General features: G+C 51.3%; 2 protein-coding genes across 3 annotated transcripts in view; one reads left to right on the top strand and one right to left on the bottom strand.

Annotated features, from left to right (window-relative positions):
* The first annotated feature begins 3,192 nt into the window (after positions 1-3,192).
* On the top strand, positions 3,193-11,517 carry EIF3J (eukaryotic translation initiation factor 3 subunit J). Of its 2 annotated transcripts, none has more exons than XM_062642733.1 (8): positions 3,193-3,333; positions 3,407-3,507; positions 7,565-7,622; positions 7,846-7,937; positions 8,276-8,390; positions 9,419-9,577; positions 9,954-10,027; positions 10,551-11,517. In XM_062642733.1, exons 1-8 carry the CDS (start codon positions 3,306-3,308, stop codon positions 10,677-10,679), a joined length of 756 nt encoding a protein of 251 aa, XP_062498717.1. In that variant the 5' UTR covers positions 3,193-3,305; the 3' UTR covers positions 10,680-11,517. The 2 variants fall into 2 exon arrangements, with proteins under 2 accessions (XP_062498717.1, XP_062498716.1); XM_062642732.1 differs by having other exon boundaries at positions 10,548-11,517.
* Positions 11,518-12,231: 714 nt separating this feature from the next.
* SPG11 (SPG11 vesicle trafficking associated, spatacsin) overlaps positions 12,232-17,928 on the bottom strand; it is a 28,969-nt gene continuing 23,272 nt past the window's right edge. The window contains exons 32-40 of the mRNA XM_062642656.1: positions 16,842-17,040; positions 16,394-16,531; positions 15,809-15,942; positions 15,020-15,127; positions 14,486-14,654; positions 14,115-14,203; positions 13,501-13,656; positions 13,085-13,236; positions 12,232-12,922 (exon numbers count right to left, since the gene is read on the bottom strand). Coding sequence (XP_062498640.1) covers positions 12,742-12,922; positions 13,085-13,236; positions 13,501-13,656; positions 14,115-14,203; positions 14,486-14,654; positions 15,020-15,127; positions 15,809-15,942; positions 16,394-16,531; positions 16,842-17,040 — 1,326 coding nt within the window. The 3' untranslated portion in view covers positions 12,232-12,741. The remainder of the gene's footprint in view (positions 12,923-13,084; positions 13,237-13,500; positions 13,657-14,114; positions 14,204-14,485; positions 14,655-15,019; positions 15,128-15,808; positions 15,943-16,393; positions 16,532-16,841; positions 17,041-17,928) is intronic.

Below are 17,928 nucleotides of genomic sequence, written 5' to 3'. Positions count from 1 at the left end.
TTTCACCTGGTTAGCCTTGAGGGGAAGCTCAGCTCTGCCTCTGCCCTGGGTCTGGATGGACTGTGTGAGCCAGAGGTGACACGGGTGCTGGGGAGGCTCCACTCCATGCACTGCTCGAGTCTTGCAAGCAGACTGCATGCATGCATGCAGCAGTCCTGCAGCTCTGTCATTGATTCCAACCCTGTGTAATCTTAGAAAACACAACATCCTATTTCCAAAGGTTGTCTCGTTTTGTGGTCTTTTCCTTGAGCCTGGCAATCGTGTGTTCCTTTTGCATGTCCATGTGTACCCTGTTGGAGGTCAGAGCATTCTCCGTTCTGACAGCAAAGTAATGTCTTTCATGCTTATTTTGGCAATACATGGTCAGCGTGTTTGGGGTTTTTTAAGTTGCTCTATAGCTAGAACAGTGTGCACCTCGGTGTTCCTAGCTTCCTTTCCACCACTGATTCATTTCACCTTCCATCTGGGTAGGAAAATGTGTCATTACTTTTGGAATGTATCTGAAAGGCTGCAACGTGTCAAGACCTGATTAAAAGTCTCCCAAATGAGTGCTGTGGACCACGGGCACACTGAGGAGGGAGACTGCCTTCAAACAAAGCCCTTGAGCAGCCACAGCTGGGGTGCAGGAGGAGGATGAGGCAAGCCTGGGGCTGCTCCTGCTGAGAGAAGCCAGCATCCTTCCATGGCACATCGTCCCCTCCCTGTGTGCAGCTCTTCCCAATGGATGCCCAAGTGTGAGACCAGGAAGTTGTGGGTGAGAGGCCGAGTGGGTGCCTCCGGCAGGACCTTTAGCAGCAGAGTTGCTTGTTCAGTAAAGAGACCTGTCCAGAAACACAAACCCATTGTGACTTTACCAGGTAAATACCCAGATTCCTTTCTTTTTCCTCCTGGCTCTGCCCTCCTCACAGCGCTGCGTGGCCAGTCGTAGCCTTTTTTCTTTGCCTGAACAAACTTGAGTCAATCAGCGTGTTGAAGTAGATGATGGGATTTGGAGCTTGGCAGTTTCTACAGGACCCAAGGCAAGCCCCAGCCCGCACCAGCCCTGTGCCCCTTGGGACTGTTCCTCTTCCATGTGAGGATGGGATTAGTGCTGAGACGGCCCAAGTATGGGGAATGAGAAAAGAGAACTGTGCCTTCATCCCCCACTCGCTGCAGCGCTCCTTGGAGGATGTGGAGAGGAGACCTTTGCAAAGCTTGGATTTCCACGTGAAATGAATGCCTGCGTGGTGCAGATGGATGAACTGGAACCTAACCGCAGTCAAAGCCTCAGAGCAAACATTCACATCCTGCTGCTGGTTTGAAAACCAACAGTACCTACTGTGGGAAACCAGCTCGGAGAGGGGAATCTGTGCCAGCAGGTGCCACGGGACACAAGTCACTCCTCTGTTAATGTCTGCCACTGTATGGAGAGCATTGGGTTTCACAAGCAGTATTTTTCTGGTGAAGGGACTTCCTTGGATGTGTGTGGCAGGATGACAGACGGCACCTTTGATCCGCAGTCAGGCCGCTTCCGTATTTCATGCCATGAAACTCCTTATCAAAGACCAACACCTGCAAAACTGGAGCAACCACAGTCACACAGGCAGGGAGGTGAATGGCTTTGGGTTTAGAAGTGCGTCTTCCTGGCAGAAGGAATCCCTTGTGTGTCTCTTCAGACCAAGAGACTGCTTTGAGGACTGGAGTTAAAAGGGACTGTGTGTTTTAAAATGCAGAAGCATTCCTGGGCTGGCTGAATGCAGGGAGGTTTTCTCTCTCCTGCCTTCCTCCCCCTCCCTGGGTCACATTTGTTACCTGCTTTCCACCCAGCTGAGAGCTACCCATGATGGGAGAAAGAAGAGACAGCGAGATGGTGGCAGGGAGGCTGCAGGGCTCCGGTCAGTTATGGGTGCTGCCGATGGAACCTGAGTGAAGCTCAGGGGTGCCACAGGGCTCATAGCAAAGACTTGGTGGCAGCAAACCCACGCCTCGGGTTCTTCACGCCGGGGTCCTGAGCAGCTGATGAGACGCAGCAGGGATGCAGCACTTCATCGCTCGTAGTCACTCTGTAAAGGCAAAGGTAACTTTCAACCCCCTCCCCAGCATCACAGGCAGTGGCTGTGGTTGGAAGCGAGCGCAGCTGCGGCGCTGTGTGACCTGGCGCTGCCTGGGTTGTCTTGCCCATGTAATAACTCTTTTCCTTTCTTCTGTTTGATGCTTGCAAAAGTGCCATTGCAGCGATGGGCTGCATGGTGTCAAATACAGCTGGGAGAGAACTCGTGTTCTGTGAGGTTGTGCTGCTGCTGCTGCCGTCGTTTCTAGCACAGGTTCATAAAGGTCTCTATGGAAGAGTTGGGCTCTGGCTCCTGGATTTACGGTTTGTAGCTGATCCTCCACTGCACACTCTTGTTCTCTGCAAAGACTCCTCCATGTCTGCTTTCAGCCTTTGAAAGGGAAGGAGAAGAGGGCTCTCTGTGTGCGTGTGTGTTTTAAAAGCTAAGGATACTGGAGGCCCAACGAGAGAAAAGCAGATGTGCTTTGTAATCGGTACAGCGCATCCTCCCGAGCTGTTCTGCTCCAGGCCTCCTTTTCCACGTGCTCTGTGGGCATCTGTAAAACAACCACAAGGCCCCATTGATCTCCTCTGTATCAGTTTCTCCTCCTAAGCAGAGATGTTGAGACCGGGCCGTTCGCTGCCCTCCGGGGCTGTTCCCCTCCCTCCACGCTGGGCTCGAGCAGGGCTTTTGGCCTTTGTGCCTTCATTTCCCCACCAGTGCAACGGGAGCAAATTCCTCACTCCTTGAACTGACTTCAGGCGCGCTGCGTGAATCCAGGGCCCGGCTTTCACCGTGTTCCGCTTCCCTCACGGCGGCGAGGATGCCGCGGGGGTGTTCGGGCTCTGGTTACCGGAGCCGCAGCTCCGTGCCTGCTGTTGTGGTACCTGGCAAGCGGCTAAACCCGAGCGGGGATCAGCCTGGAAGCTTCTCTTCCTCCCTGCCTCGCACGCGAAACCCTTCCCCGCAGCGCACGGAGCCGGCTGCGACCCCCCCCAGCTCTTACGCGTTTGCTGTCGCTTGAGGAGGGAGAAGGGCCCGCACCGGCCGCGGTCAGGCCCGGCTCCGGCCTCACCGGTATCGCTCCCCTCAGGCCGCAGCTGCCGCCCCGCCACAGCGCCCGGGGCCCCTCAGCCCGCCCGGCACCGCCCGCGGCCCCCGCGGTGGGCGGAGCTCCAGCGGTCCGCCACCGTCCCGGCGTGCCCCGCGCGCGGCTCCGGCTCTGCCGCTCTGGAGCGGCCGCCTCGCCGTGCCCTGCGAGCGGTGGCGGGGAAGATGGCGGCGGAGGCGGTGGACTCGTGGGGTAGGTGCGGCCGCTGCCCCCGCCGCTGCCCCGGCCCGCGCGCCCCGCGCTCACCGCGCTCCTCTCCCCACAGATGCCGACAGCTTCGAGGTGGTGGAGCCGGTGGCGAAGCGGCTGGTGCCGGGAGTGGCCGGGGACCGCTGGGCCGGCGAGGATGAGGAGGACGACGTGAAGGTGCGGCCGGGCCGCGGGGCCGGCGGGGAGCGGGGCCGCTGCCACACGGTGCCTCGTGTGCGGGGGCCGCGGGCCCGGCGGCGCGGCCCAGCCCGGGCTGGGGCCGCGGGCGGGGCGGGGAGGCCCCGGCGGGGGAGGTCGGGCGGTCGCGGCCAAGCGTCTGCGGCGGGGCCGCGCCGGGCCCGGGTGCCGGCGCCCCGAAGGCCAGCGGCGGCCGCGGGTGACAGTGGCCGGAATGCCGGGGGAGGACGCGTCTGACGGGGCCCGGTGGCCCCAGTCCCTGCTCTGAGCGCGCGGAGCCGCCCGGGGTGCACCCCCGCTGCCCGCCGGCCTTCCCGGGGAGGGCAGGGCAGGGCGGACCCACGGGCGCTTTCTAGGCCTGAAGAGGCTCAGGGGAATCCACCTGCTGCTTCCCAGCTGCCTGGCTGCTCTGGGGGCCGGCCGCTCTCCCACTGCCTTCCGCAGCACTTCAGACCCATTGCTCTGAGTGGGGGTGAGCTCCTGGGCAAGCACTGGGATGGGATTCAAAGAAAGCTTTAAATTGGAGCCTCTGTGGTTGACCAGAGACTTCTGCGGTCTCCTTTGCCCCCCTTTTGCCTACTTCACACACACACTTTGGGCTCATCATTTGAAAAGGCAGCAGCAGCCTTACTGTGTGGTTGTGGATTTGGTAGTGCCTGAATTACTTAAAATCGGTTTATTAGATGACAGGGGGGGTTGCTGTGTTTCACGAGTGGTGTCTGCGTGGAATCAGGGTTAAAAATGTGCAGATGTTCACTTCCGATGCTTCCAAAAGCCTGTTCCAGCTGCCCCTGCAGCTGGAGGCCGCAGAAACCTCGGTTTGTGCCACGTTCATCTGGACAAGAGGGAAATGATGCCAAGCAGCATGGCAGGAGCGAGGAATGGAAACATGTCCACTGAAAAGGCCTTTCTGTTCGCGGCGCAGCAGCGGCCAGGCCCTGGTGACCTGGGTGCTGTTGGTCACCTCTCTGGAGCAGTGCTGCTGCTCGCAGTGTGAGGCCACTGACTGCCACCGGGACCTCTGACAGCAGCAGCGCCGCTGTCCTTGAGCGTGGGCTGAGCTGCTGCTTGCAGTCGCTGTGACAGAAGTGGTTCATCTCCTCTCAGAAAAGCAGTGACGGTGTTGGTGTGAGCTACAAGCTATCCATTTTCCTCCTTCAATGTAGCAACACCCACACTCTTCAGCTCCCAAAGGTATCCCACTGCAGCCGGCAAAGTAAAGGTGTCTGCGTAGAGTAGCTGCAGTGCTTTGTAGTGTGGTTAAGGTGTAACTGTGGGCGTATATGTGATTTCTGCATGTAAGTGTGTGTACACACACATCTTTTAGAGACATTGTTTCTGTGAGGCTTTTCCTCCTGCCTTTGAAAGTGAGGAACTTCTCTGCCAGGATAGAATGTGTCCAAGAGAAGTGCGCTCTCAGGGGTTACTCTTCAAGGACACCTCTCCCTTGGGCTTTGATAAGGACACAAGGTTCTCGCACATGTAGTAAGAATGCAACTACTTAACTCTTTGAGAGGAGTCATGGGTTAGAGCTGGGGCCGGGGCCGGAGAGGAGTGGTCCAGCAGAGAAAGCTGCTCTGTTCTGCTTTGATCTGCTCTTCTGCAGAAGGCCTAAGGTCACAGAGCTGAGCCTGTGGTGGTTCTTGGGCTCTGGCTTCCCTGTTTGCACCTTGGGAAGTGGCTGTGTAAGATAAAGGACATGGTCTAAAGCAGAAGCTCTGTGTGGTTTCTGAGCAGGAGCGGCTTTAGGGTTGGTATTTCACAGTTTGGAATGGGGTTTCTATATTCAGATCCTGGCGTTTATTTTGGAAGATTTTTCAGGGATGAACTTGCAGGAACTGTTCAGTTGGGAAACTTTGGCTTCCCCAGGTTTAAAATTAGCATCTTCATCAGTGACAAAACTCTCTGGTGCTTCCCAGAGCACAAGTTTCCCAGAGGATGGGCCTTCAGCCAAGGAACTCTCATCTCACTCCTGGGCCATTCTGTGTGTAGCAAAGCCAGGGCCACCCAGACACTGAGCTCTGAAGGGAGGAGAGCTCACGGGTCTGGTGGGAATCTGTGTGCTGGAGGGGCTGTTGCTCCCCAGTTCTGTCTCCTGGGTTTGGGGGGCAGAATGTGCATTATTGTGTGTTTGAGGTCCATGTGATGGAGCACAGGAAGCCATGAGAGCTGCTCTCCTCAGGGGCTTGTTGACAGGACATGATGTTCCCAGGAGCCTCACTTCAGTTCAGTGCACCTGTGCATTGCTGAAACACTCTGGGATAAAGACATCATCTTTGAGTTACTTCGTATCAGTGTGAAGATACAACAGGAGAGTAATTTTCTTCCCCTCCTAGGAAGTTCCCTGGAATTCCAAACCACAGGAACAGGGGTGGGTGCTCCCCTGCCCCCAGTTACAAATACATTCAATTCAAATAAGCTCTGCCATCATGTCCTGTCCCTGCGCAGGCACGTGGGGAGGGGGTGAGCCTGTCCTCACATGGAAGTCCTTGCCCATACTGGTGACATGCAGTAGCTGCCCTCAGCCCCTTTACCCCACGGGCAGGGTCAGGGTGCCCTGCTCTGGGGTTTTGCGCTCTCAGACACTTGACTTTAAGACCCGTGAAGGACAGGGCAAGGGCTGAGGCAGCAGTAATGGAAGGAGCTATTTAAAAAGTGGGTGTAACAAACTCTTAATTAGATGTGAGCTAAAGTAATGCTGCTCCAAATTCAAGTCAGCTCCTTGGAATGGGGAAGGAAGCTGGAGCCCTCCCAAGTGCCAATTAACTGGAGTGAGCTGGTGGATGGACTCGGTGGCTCCCTTGCTTGGGTCAGCACATTGAAGTCCTCAGTGCTTCCACCCCTGCCTTCTATTTGCTGTGCTGTAGCAGCCTCAGAATTGAATAAATCACTTGATTTAATCAATGATGTGCATTGCTGGGTGAGGCGAGATCACAATGTTCAGGACTTACGGGGTTTAAGCTTGTCTGTAATGATGCCCTGACAGTGTGTGTGATTTGGGGTAAAGGAGGTCTTGCCAGATGCCATCTCCTGAGCCTGCAGGTTGAGTGGAAACCAGTAACTGAAGTTCTGAACTCCTGTGAGTTTCTCGCCTTTAACTTGTGGTGCGAGCATCGTGTGGTACTTGGCACGTGCCTTCAGATCCAGTTTAGAGCAGTGATTTCCACATGGAGGACACAGGCTTGAATTTGCAGTGGGGTTAGGACAAGAATATGGATTCCCATAACTCTGGTCTAGGGAACAATCAGGAAGAACCTGTGGAATTACTGCTGTAGAGTCTGCAGGTGACATTGGCAGGTCAGCTCTGTAGACACTGCTTCTTCTGTATTTGTTTGAACCATGGATCGTCCATTGGGCACAGGACAGTGGCCGGGAGGTGAGAGATGGTGGGCATAGAACAGTTTGGCTTGGAAGCGACCTTGGAAGCTGGGACACCTTCCATTAGAGCAGCTTGCTCCAAGCCCCTGTGTCCAACCTGCCCTTGAAGGTTGCTGAAGGTGAAAGCTGGAGGCAGAGTTACTGCAGACGCCACAGCTGAGACTGCTTGAAAATACACCTGAGGACGTGGTGGCTGTTGGAGAGCATTTAAATGATTTATTTGTGGCAAGAGTCTGTCAATAGCTCCTTGGTGATGAAGGAGCCATCGGTGTGGTGACTGTTAGGGGCCGGTATTCCTGTGTGGCACCAGGTCCCCTGCATCCCCTCTGCCTGCTGCTGCTGCTTCCCCTGCTCCCGCAGCACGGTGCTGCCCATGAGTTCCTGTGGGTGCTGATGTGACCGTGACCTGTTTTTGTGACTCCTGACACAAGCTTTCTGATTCTTTAACCAAAAGCTGCTGTTTCCAAAGTAAGAACTGGTCCTGAAGCCTCCTGATCAGCTCCAAAAGCCCTTGTACAGCTCAACTTCCTCCCCACTTCCTCACTCCATACATAAGATTAATGGCTTTAAAGAGGTGGTGCATGAGCTGCTGCTCTTCGCATTTGTTACCTGAACAAGTAAGTATCTGTAAAAATCTTAATTCAGACTCTTTTTGTAGGATAACTGGGATGATGAGGAGGAAGAGGAGGAAGTAAAGGAGACAGAGGTAAAACAAGGTAAGACTTAAAGCACACGTGGCTCTGTGCACAGCAGAGCAGACGTTGGTTCGTTTGGAGTGTATCTGAAGAATCAAACCCACTAAATGGGGTTGGTTTTGTTCTGACAAAGTGTGTCCTGGAGCTCCCTGGGTTCGGATGCCACTGATGGAGCTCCAGGGATGACTGTGCTTGCTGGGAGTAAGCCCTGGTTGTTGAGAGCTTTGGTGTCCATGTGTTACAGAGCCAAAAGTCTCCGAAAAAAAGAAAATAGCAGAAAAAATAAAAGAAAAAGAAAAGCTACAGAAGAAGAAGCAAGAGGAGCTTAAAAAAAGGGTAACTCCTGTTTCCTTCTGGGTCTCAGAGATGTAGAGGACAGGCTCAGTTTGATTCTTTTGAGGTTGAACAAGCCCTGTAAAGCTCTTGACTATGATAAAACAAACCTCAGTCTTGCACTGAGTAACATGGGGGGGGGGGGGGCATCAGCTTTAATATGTGTAATTGGGCCAGCTGCTGAAGCGATGCTCATCTCTGCTGCTCATGGTACAACGTGCAGCGGTGAAACACAACTGAGGCGCTGCTTCCCACTTGCTGTAGACTGTTTGTTAAGCGATGCGGTGGTGTTACCCTGCTCAGGGGCAGGAGTAACAGCGTGTCTACGTTTCTTACTGCAGTTAGAGGCCCCAGAGGAGCAGAAGGAGCTCACCCCAGAAGAACAGTTAGCAGACAAGCTACGACTAAAGAAATTGCAAGAGGAGTCAGACCTGGAGTTAGCAAAAGAAACCTTTGGTAAGTGCGAGTTGGTGCAACTGCAGCAGCCCCAGAGGGCTGTGTCCTGGAATCAGCCTGGTGGGGGGTACCTGCAGAGGGAACTGAGCAGGATCTGCCTGTTGGCACACACAGGTTGTGTGACTGAGAGTAAAGAGGGGTTGCATTGGAACTGCTGGAGGCACGTCTCGGTGAGGGGGACTAATTGGAAGAACCACAAAACCGGCTTTAGCACAGGAGGTGCTTTTCCTTAGCAGGTAATAGTAGGAGCCCGCAGGAGAAAGAGGTGGCTGGCTGAAGTTTCCAGCATTGCACTTGGACGCACTGGTACTTGTGGTAAAAAGCTGAGTGAGACGAGTGTGTAAAAAGAAAACCCAGAAGTGCTGTCTCTGAATGTTCTGAGTGCTTTACAAGAGGGAGCTAACAAGGCTTTGGAGGACTGTGGCACAGCAGAACTCGCTCCAGTGTGCTTCCCTTCAGGCAAACTGTGGCAGGCCAGGAGGAGGGAAAGCCAGCCAGGTCAGAGCAGTGAGATGGTGGAGACGAGGTGGATTTAGAGCAGATCAGCCTGGTTTTGTGCTCTGACAGCATCAGCAGAGATCCTGACTCGCAGCAGCATCCTCCACACATGAAAGTGTGTTTCCTTGATTATAGTGAATTATCCAGCTACTACTCGGTGGAAATACTTCTCTGTGAGTCCTTGGCAGAGTAGGGGCCGGAGATGCACCAAAACCAGCTGCAAAGAACCAGCTAAACTTTGCACTGGGGAGCTCAAGACAGGAATTCTTTATTTAAGGGAAAGGGGCTTCCTGTAGAGTGCATTACTCCAGGGAATGGGAACAGCTGGTGCAAATTACTACATTTTGGAGTAAAACACCTTTCCATAGAGGCTCATAACTGGGGCTGTTGGCTTTTATGTGGTGGAAGCAGTGAGCAGAGCTCAGCTTCGGCTGGGGGTTTGGACCCGAATGTCAGCGAGGTTACTGCTTCCTCTGGTGTCACCCCGGGGCTCACGGCTGTTTGTGTAACACCTCTGTCTTCCCGTGCAGGTGTAAATAACACTTGTGGAATAGATGCCATGAATCCCTCCTCGAAAGATGACTTTACGGAATTTGGCAAGCTACTAAAAGAGAAAATCACACAGTACGAGAAGTCCTTACATTACGCCAGCTTCTTGGAAGCGTTAGTTCGGGACGTGTGTATTTCATGTAAGTGTCATGGGAGCCCTTCCGGAGCACGCTGCTGGCAGAGCGGTAATGCTCGAGGCTGTGTCACCACTGAGCTGTGTTTACACCAACTGAAGGAGGAATCCATTCCCCCACTGAGCACCCGACTCCATTCCCACAGACTGTGTTAGGGATTGTCTCCCTGTACAGGAGGCTGCTTATCTGGGGACCTTCAAACATTAACTGTGATTCCAGGGACCAGACTCACTCAGCCTGTATTCTGCTGATTTAAAGCAAGTAATTGCCCATCCCCATCAGAGATGCTTATTTCTACGTCTTGCAGGGTGGTGGTGTTGGGTTATTTAACTGCCTTTGAAAACAATACTGACACAGAATCCTTTTTCTTTTCCTGACTTAGTGGAAGTTGATGATTTGAAAAAGATCACAAATACGTTGACAGTACTATGCAGTGAAAAACAGAAACAGGAAAAGGTAAGGCTTCTGCGTGGTGGTAAGGGCTGCAAGGGCTGGGCTGGTGAGGGCAGTTCTTGGACACTGCTTCAGCTGCTGGGTATGGTTTGGGAGTAGCAGGAGATTAAATGATCACACATCCACCCTGGCCTTGAACACTGCCATGGCTGGGGCAGCCACAGCTTCTCTGGGCACCCTGTGCCTCAGCACTTTGATTCCTTCATTAAACTGGTGATTTCACAGAGCTGAACACCAGATGCTGCATTTACTTTGTTATTCTACTTGTTGAGAGCTGGGTAAAATAGGATGACAGACAAAACATGGGCAGGTCCATGAGGGAGCTGTGGGGTACCTGAAAATACCACAGCTGTGCTAGGAATGGATTGTAATTGATGGCATTGCAGGGTGAAACACAGGGTAGGAGTCGTGCTCATTGCGTGGCTGTGTGAGTGCTCATACGCAGAGACGTGAGGTGTTACTGGAATTGGGGTACTGACTCATTGCTATGGAGCTGAAAGTCAATGTGCTCTTCCTATTTAAGCAGAATAAAGCCAAAAAGAAGAAAAAAGGTGTTGTGCCGGGTGGTGGTTTAAAGGCTACGATGAAAGACGACCTGGCTGACTACGGAGGATACGATGGTGAATATGTACAAGACTTTGAAGACTTCATGTGACATTTATCTCCCTTTCTGTTGTTTTTCTGTTGCCCATAATCCCTTAAACATGTAGCACAACTTTTCTTCCTTTAAATTCTGCCAAATGCTACAATCAGAATTGCAGTATCTGTGCTGGTGGTTTAAGTCCAGATGGGTGCCTGGTCACGGCTTAGACCCAGGATGGTTCAAAGCTATGTAAATTGCAGTAAACCCCCCCAGATTCTCATACAGGGTAACTGTTGCTATTTGACTCCACAGTAACAGCCACTAAATTGGAGTTTCGACAGGGGACAATGTTATTCCCAGCAGGGTTCAGTGACTTGGCCTTACCTAAGTGACCTGTGCTGAACCAGCGCAGTTTGCAGCGAGGGTGTGGTGTGCACTTAGTATTACAATTGCTTTGTCTTACGTTAGAGCTTGAGGATTTGGGGTATTGTGAAGGAGAGCCACTAACTTCAGTGCGAGGATCCTGCACTCGAGACGCTGCTCGAGTGGGCATGGGGTGGTCATGAGCCAGGAGGGTACCTGAGCGGAAAGGAACGATTTTGTGGCTTAAGTATGAAGTTTAGTTTCCATTCATCTGGATTTCTACTAACGCAGCAGTATGGGTTTGGGATTCCTTAACAGTTAATTGCCTGGTTTAAGTGTAAAAAACCCATGACTTCCTTTTGGGCTGTCCTGGGTTGTGGTAGATCTTTCACAACTCGGCCATTTTCTTTCATTTAAAACCAACAAAAACTTGCTTAGCAAACTGCAAGAGTTGCTACAGTTGGGCAAATTGTTATGTTAACAATTACAACATCTGCAGTGTTTTATAAAGCAACTAATTTAATAAAAATCACTATTGAGGACCTCACCCCGGCTGCCTCTGGACCCGTTCTGTTAGTGTCTTAAAATAAGAGGTGGTGGGGTTGCGGTGCTGGGACTAACCACAACAGCTTGGTCTCATTTCTCTGACAAGACTGACTGGCACTGCAGTTTGCAGTAGGGCTCTGCTCAGGCTTACTCCTCCCTGCCCAACATTCTGTTTCTTAGAGGCGCAGTGACCTGAACTATGGTGGTACCTGTGTGCCCCATGACCATAGCCGTGTACAACCTCCAGAGCTGCCCTGACAGCTTTGAAACACTGCGCAGGTGAAGCATCATCACTGGTGTGCAGCAACCAGGCAGAGGCTCTAAGCTGTAAACTCAAGATCTTTGCTAATTAGCTGGGTTGCCATGGCAATGGTGGTTTTGCTGGGGTAGTGTTTAGAGATAGTGGGATCCCATTGCTTCATTTTACTTAGAAGCCATCTGTCTGTGTGATGCCTCCAGCTGTGAGCCCTCCCCCTGCTCTGGGCCAGGAGTTAGTGTCTGTGTTAGCCAGGAGCTCTGCAGGCTGCTGTTACTTGGGGCATGTACTGAATGCAAGCTGAACCCCAGTTTCTGCCTGAAGCAGTGTCCAAGTCTTACCTTCCCTCCTGATTTGCCAAAACACCTCAGCAGCAGAGTGCCTATTGCAGCTCCTGACCCAGTGTCAGGGCCAACCACCCGCCCAAGCACGGAGGGGAGTTAGGATCCCTAAGAATACATCACTACATTTTACTCCCAGCAGCAAGTTAGTATCTGCTGTACAGCCCTAAGGGGTTGTACAAGGCATTCTCTCGATCACTAAGCTAGGAACCAAAAGCAGTCTGATCAGATGAGAGCCAAAGCATGGATTATCTGGGCACGTACCTCAGCCTTCCAAAGGAGTTCACTAACACTCCCGCTGACTCCATCACCACGTACGGGCCTGCTCCTCCAGCTGGTTGCTGGTTTGGACACCATTCCCGTGGTGAGCCACAGCCTGACACGAGTGGCTGCTGGCTCCCTGTGGTTCCAAGGGGCCATCCCTGGCCGCAGGGCTGGTTACTCACGTGTTTTGTAAACAGATTTATTATACAAAACACAGTTTTAGGTTAACCCAGCCTCAGCCCTTGCAATATTTACAACCAGCACCAGTTCTCTGGAGCAGCCTCCACGTAGCAGCACACTGCTGTAAGCAGATGGATAAAATACCTGTTAAAGAGTCAGTACTAACCCTGCGGGAAGCCGGGCTCTAGTTTGACAACATGTCATTGAGGCAGCAGCCAGTCTGAGCGTCCTTCAGGAGCGTGTTCACCACGTCGTAGAACTTGTTGTCATAAGCCAACCTGTAGTACGTGTAGATGTCCTCACAGTACGTGAGCAGCTTCTTCAGGTTCTTCAGAGCAGCTTCAGTAGGTGGGTGTTGTTTAACTCTGAAAATAATTGTGCACATACTTGAACTAGAAAGGCTTCACAGTCACCGCTAAGACTGATTTGCTACAGACCTCTAAGAACTGCGATTCCTAAAAAGAGGCTGTGCTCCTCTAAAGCAGCCAGTAGGAAAGAACATTCCAGCTTGTCCACACAATACTCACTTCTTGGCGATCTCCTCAAACATGCTGGGCTTCAGGGGTCTTTGTTGTTTGAATTCTTCTAAGTATGTGAAGTCTCCCTTGGTGACCACTTGCTGGTACAGAACTTCAGCCCAGTCCGGCACAAACTCATATGCCTCGGCCACAATGGCTGCCTGCAGAGGAACAGAGCTGCAGTGACCGAGCAGAAAGAGGTGGTTCTGGCACAGAGACATTCCTGTATTTAGGATACTGAAAATACTGCAGGTCCCCATCAGAGCTGTGCTTCTGTTTCCAGGCTGGCTCCTGAGTGGGCAGTATCATGGGGTAACAGTCACAGGCATGGTGGCCACGTGGCAGAGCTGAGCACTGTGCTCAGGTACCCGCTGTGTAAAACAACCCTGGTCAGAAGCAGCAACGGATGAGGGAGCTGAACTCACCTGGTAGAACCGAGGCAAGGCCACGATGGAGTCCATCAGCTCCTGCCTGCTGAGGTTGATGAGCATCGTGCTCTGACCCGTGCTGAGGAAGTGCAGCTGGAGCGTTATGAGCTTCGTCAGCCGCCGGCAGCGCAGGGCCTGGCGCACACAGGAGTCCTGTAAACACACCAGAAAACAGGAGCTTGTTTTTCAAGGGAAGTAAAATCTTCCTGACAGCAAGCATGAGTTCAGCCTTACCCAGCACTCCACCTTCTAGACCACTGCAGGGTTATCACTGTGAGCCTTAAACAAGGCTTCACGCACCACCAGAACTACTTCCATCATAACCACACTAGGTTTTAAACTCATTATACTGTTCTACTCCTGCTAGTTAAGCTCATGGCCACTCCTAAAACTGGGGGACCCAACTGTAACCCTAAAGTGTAGAGCCTAAGGAAGGAACAGTCATCTGCTTGTGAACGCAGCAGTGCTACCAGGGGGATGCCACAAGGGATTATTCCTCTGCTCCCCTTCTCCTGGGACAGGATTCCATATCCCTCCCTAGCACAGCTTGCTTTGTCCTCCCTGTTCAGCTCACTCCTTATGCGCTCCCAGTTCTGTACATCTCATTTTACCTTAGAATAACTTTCTGCTGCATCAATGAAGAGCGTCAGGGCTTTCATCAGCAGTTTCTTTAAATTTGCAACATCCCGAAGAGACTCCTCTGAAATGGGGAAAAAAAAGAACCAATTATTTATAATGTGACAAAGTAAGTTACAAAAATAGCTCCTGGTACCAAGTGTGCCCCCCGAGGGGTGCCTCAGAGCAACAAAAGTCTGACAAAAGATATTTTGTACTAAAAAAGCACAAAGAAACAGCACTGACTGCTCGGTTAATGGAGCAAAGCCAGTGCTGGAAGCCAAAGGATGTTATCAGGACCAGACTGGCCATCAAAACCGGTCACCCTGCATGTCCTCCTCCTGAAACAGACTTGGTTTCCACTCACCCCAGGGCTGAGATTCAATGAGTTTGAGCTGTATGCAAGCAGCAGCCTCGTGATTCTCCCCGATCTCTCGACACATGCTGAAGCACAGGGCTATCATGTTGTGCTTCTCACTGTCCCCGGGCCGGCAGCGCTTGATGTAATCCAGCAGAGCTGTCTTCAGTGTCCCGCTCTGGTCAGATGAAGGGAAATCCCATCAAGATTTGAAGAGCCTTTGTTTTATTCCCATTTTAGTAAATATTTCTGATTTTAAAACCTTTAACTGGAAGTAAATCCAAAGCAGGACATGAGATCTGAGTGACAACCCAAAGCTTGAAGTTTCAACGCTGCACTTGGTGCAGCACTGGACTAATTTGAAATAGTTGAACTAAAACCAGAACAAACTCCAGAATTAGCTTATTCCTGCAAAACTTGATGGAGATTTCCCATACTCTAGCAATTAAAATCCCCAGGTAACTGCACTCTGGTGTGTAAATACCAGTTCTGATGCAGCCACACAGTTCCTCGAGCTTCCCCCCTTTGTACCCCTCCACTTACTGGGTCTAACTTCTTCCTCATGAGCACTTCGAAGTAGTGTTTCTCATGCAGCAGCTCAAATATGTAGGTCATCTCATTGTACCTGCCAATTCCAGTGAGAAGACGAACCTGTGGAAACAGCAGTGAGAGCCTGGAGCCCAAAGCAAGCAGAAACCCCACTCTGTCTGAGCAGTCAGGGCCATGGCAGGGAGGGGGCTGCATGTGGCAGTGCTGGGCTGGCCGATACAGATACAGGGCACAGTGAGGGGCATCAGGCACGCAGATGCTCCCTCAGAGCCACGGAGGTTTAAGTTTTCAACCAACCAACTGCATCCTTTTTCCTGTGAGGTGAAAGGATGTAATCTGACCAAATTAAAATAGGCAGTGACCCTTCTAGCAATGACACCTTTACACCGGGCATGTCTCCAACTCCCGGAGTCCTTCCAAGGCAGGACATAAAGATGTGCAACAGCCCAGTAACGCAAATCCTCACATTTGACCAGCAGCTGAATTACTCTGACATTGCCATCCTGATCTACTTCCCTGCTGCCACTTCACCGCTCCCCTGTCTCCTCCTCTGTTTTCCAGAGAAGTCTTTTAAGAGCTTTTGTGACCTGCACACATCAGACCAAACACCCACTTTTAGCTTCTAGGGCCAGGCAGGACAAGGCAGCTGTCCAGAGGAGAAGGACTGTGTCCATTCCAGCCCCCAGCTCCCCCTGCCCTGCTCACCAGCAGAGTTACTGCTGATGTGCACATGGAACCCTCTGCACACATCTGGATAAACACACAGGGCATCAAGACCCGTACCATGACTCCGTACTCTTCATTAGGTGCCAGATACTCATCCGTGAGCAGCCGTGCTGCTTGGAGGACTCGAGTGATCCCCTCCATGTGGCAAGTCAAACTGAAGCAGTTGTGAGCCACGATCAGCAGTTCTGTAACTGAAGAATGGAAGAGCTCAGGTATTTATTAACTAATAAACTGAGGGGGTTAATTCCTGTGCCTCACTCCACTGATGCTATTGCTGCTGAGGACACACAGCCCTTCCAGTTACAGACAGCAGAACTGGATTAGAAAGTTGAGCTGTTATGGTCTGTCCTGTGCAGTTTCAAGTAGTAACAGTTTCTATAACAGCGTGCATCCAGTCTGGCTTCTCAAGCTGTGGGAAAGTCTGGGTTTTTCTGGATCATTTTCTGACACATTATTTTATTCCACACACAAAACTTCCAACCTCCTCCAGCAGAAGCAGGCTGACAAACGTGTAGGAATACACCAGCATGCCACTGCTACCAGGCAGCTCTGCATCTGTGCTCTGTGCTGTGATTTTAACCCAGGTAATGCCATGTTCAGTAATGCACTGCTTACATCAAGTATTAATTGCCATTTACTTACTGCACGACAGTTCCCCATGAGGTACAGAGGAAATCTTATCCAGTAACTTCATGCCAACCAATGTATGATCCTGGCAGAGCTTAGCAAGCTGTAGGAATGCCTGACTCTCAGCTGCTGGGTTCACAACCTGTTTCTGTCCTGTGTCCACAGAGAGAGAGTGAGTTATGTCCCAAGTGCTACTTGTTAGGGTGAGATTAGCTATGTTAATACAAAAATAAACCAAACAAACCACTCTAACTTCATCCACACTGAACAAGTATGCAAACATTTTATACAAAACCCTATGTAAGGTACACAAGGTTTACAAGCCTTGTACAAGAGCTGCCCAAACATTACTGACTATAATCAACACTCACGTATCTCGAGAGCAAGGACTGTTTTGCAGACACAGGAACACCACACTTACAAACCAAACCCGCTAACATACAAGACCAAGCTTCTTTACTACCTTTCCGTTCTGAAGATGCCAGTAGCTCCTGCATGATTTCCTCAGCCACCAGCTCTGCCACGGTGCTGGGCTGCAGAGCCTGCGTGGTGATGAACGCCTGCGCCTTCTTGCACCGCTCCGGCTGGCGGGATGACAGGATGGCACGAAGCAGCTTCTCAGGGTCCTGGGCTGACATCTCACTGTAGCAGCAGTTCAGCTCCTAAGAAACACACATGCACTTAGAAGATCCTACACAGCAAAGGGTCCAGCGCAGAACATCTATTGACCTCCAGTACGACTTGTTAGCAATGAGGTGATGCAGGAGAGGAGAGCTGGAGAACAGACAGAACCCAGGTTCAAAACCTGCAAACATCATCTGTCCTTAGGTCAGGTAACGTTCACCTGGGTATCTTAAGTATTAGTGCTCTCCAGATCAGGGTGACATGTAACTACTCTGCATTTGAAGTTTAATACTCACAGAGCAGTTGCCATGAACAGAGGTATTTTCCTAGCCCAGTATAAACCTTAACACTTGAAATACATAGAAGAAAGACAGGAGCATATCCTCCCAAAGGAAGAATTGTGTTTTACTGAGTAGGTTTCACTCCTGAGGTTCTTTCTCCTCTTCTCTACATACCACAAGCTCACAGCGAAAAAGACATCCTCGTTTTTACACTGGCTACATCTGGCAGAGGTGAGGCTCTGTAAATACTCTCCTGTGACATACGACAGCTTTACAAGTGTACAGATTCATTGAAAAATGTACCTCCTAAACACAATGATCAGCTCTTAATTCAATAGTAGGGATACATGCAGCTTCAGGCTAGAAGTATATGAGTGGTATAAAAGGCAACAAGCCAATCATACAACTACGTAGCAGCACAAACCGAAAGCCCTCCCTCTGAATATCTGAGGTATGCAAAATTCGGTAGGAAAATCAAGGAAGCTCTGTGATAAAGGCAATTCTGAAGTCTTCAGCACACAAACTGATGTTTTTATTCAGGAAAACCTAATGCTATGTTTCAAAAATATGAGCAAATACCATGGAAAAGGGTTCTGTACCCTGAAAGAAGTGTTCAGCAGCACCTCTGAAGCAGAAGCAGAGTTG

The sequence above is a fragment of the Pezoporus occidentalis genome, unplaced genomic scaffold (genome assembly GCF_034315485.1).
Source record: "Pezoporus occidentalis ecotype Australia unplaced genomic scaffold, CSIRO_AGI_Poc_V1 ctg72, whole genome shotgun sequence".
NCBI lineage: Eukaryota > Metazoa > Chordata > Aves > Psittaciformes > Psittacidae > Pezoporus > Pezoporus occidentalis.
Note: the sequence above shows the minus strand (reverse complement) of the source record. Positions and strands in the feature narration are given on the sequence as shown.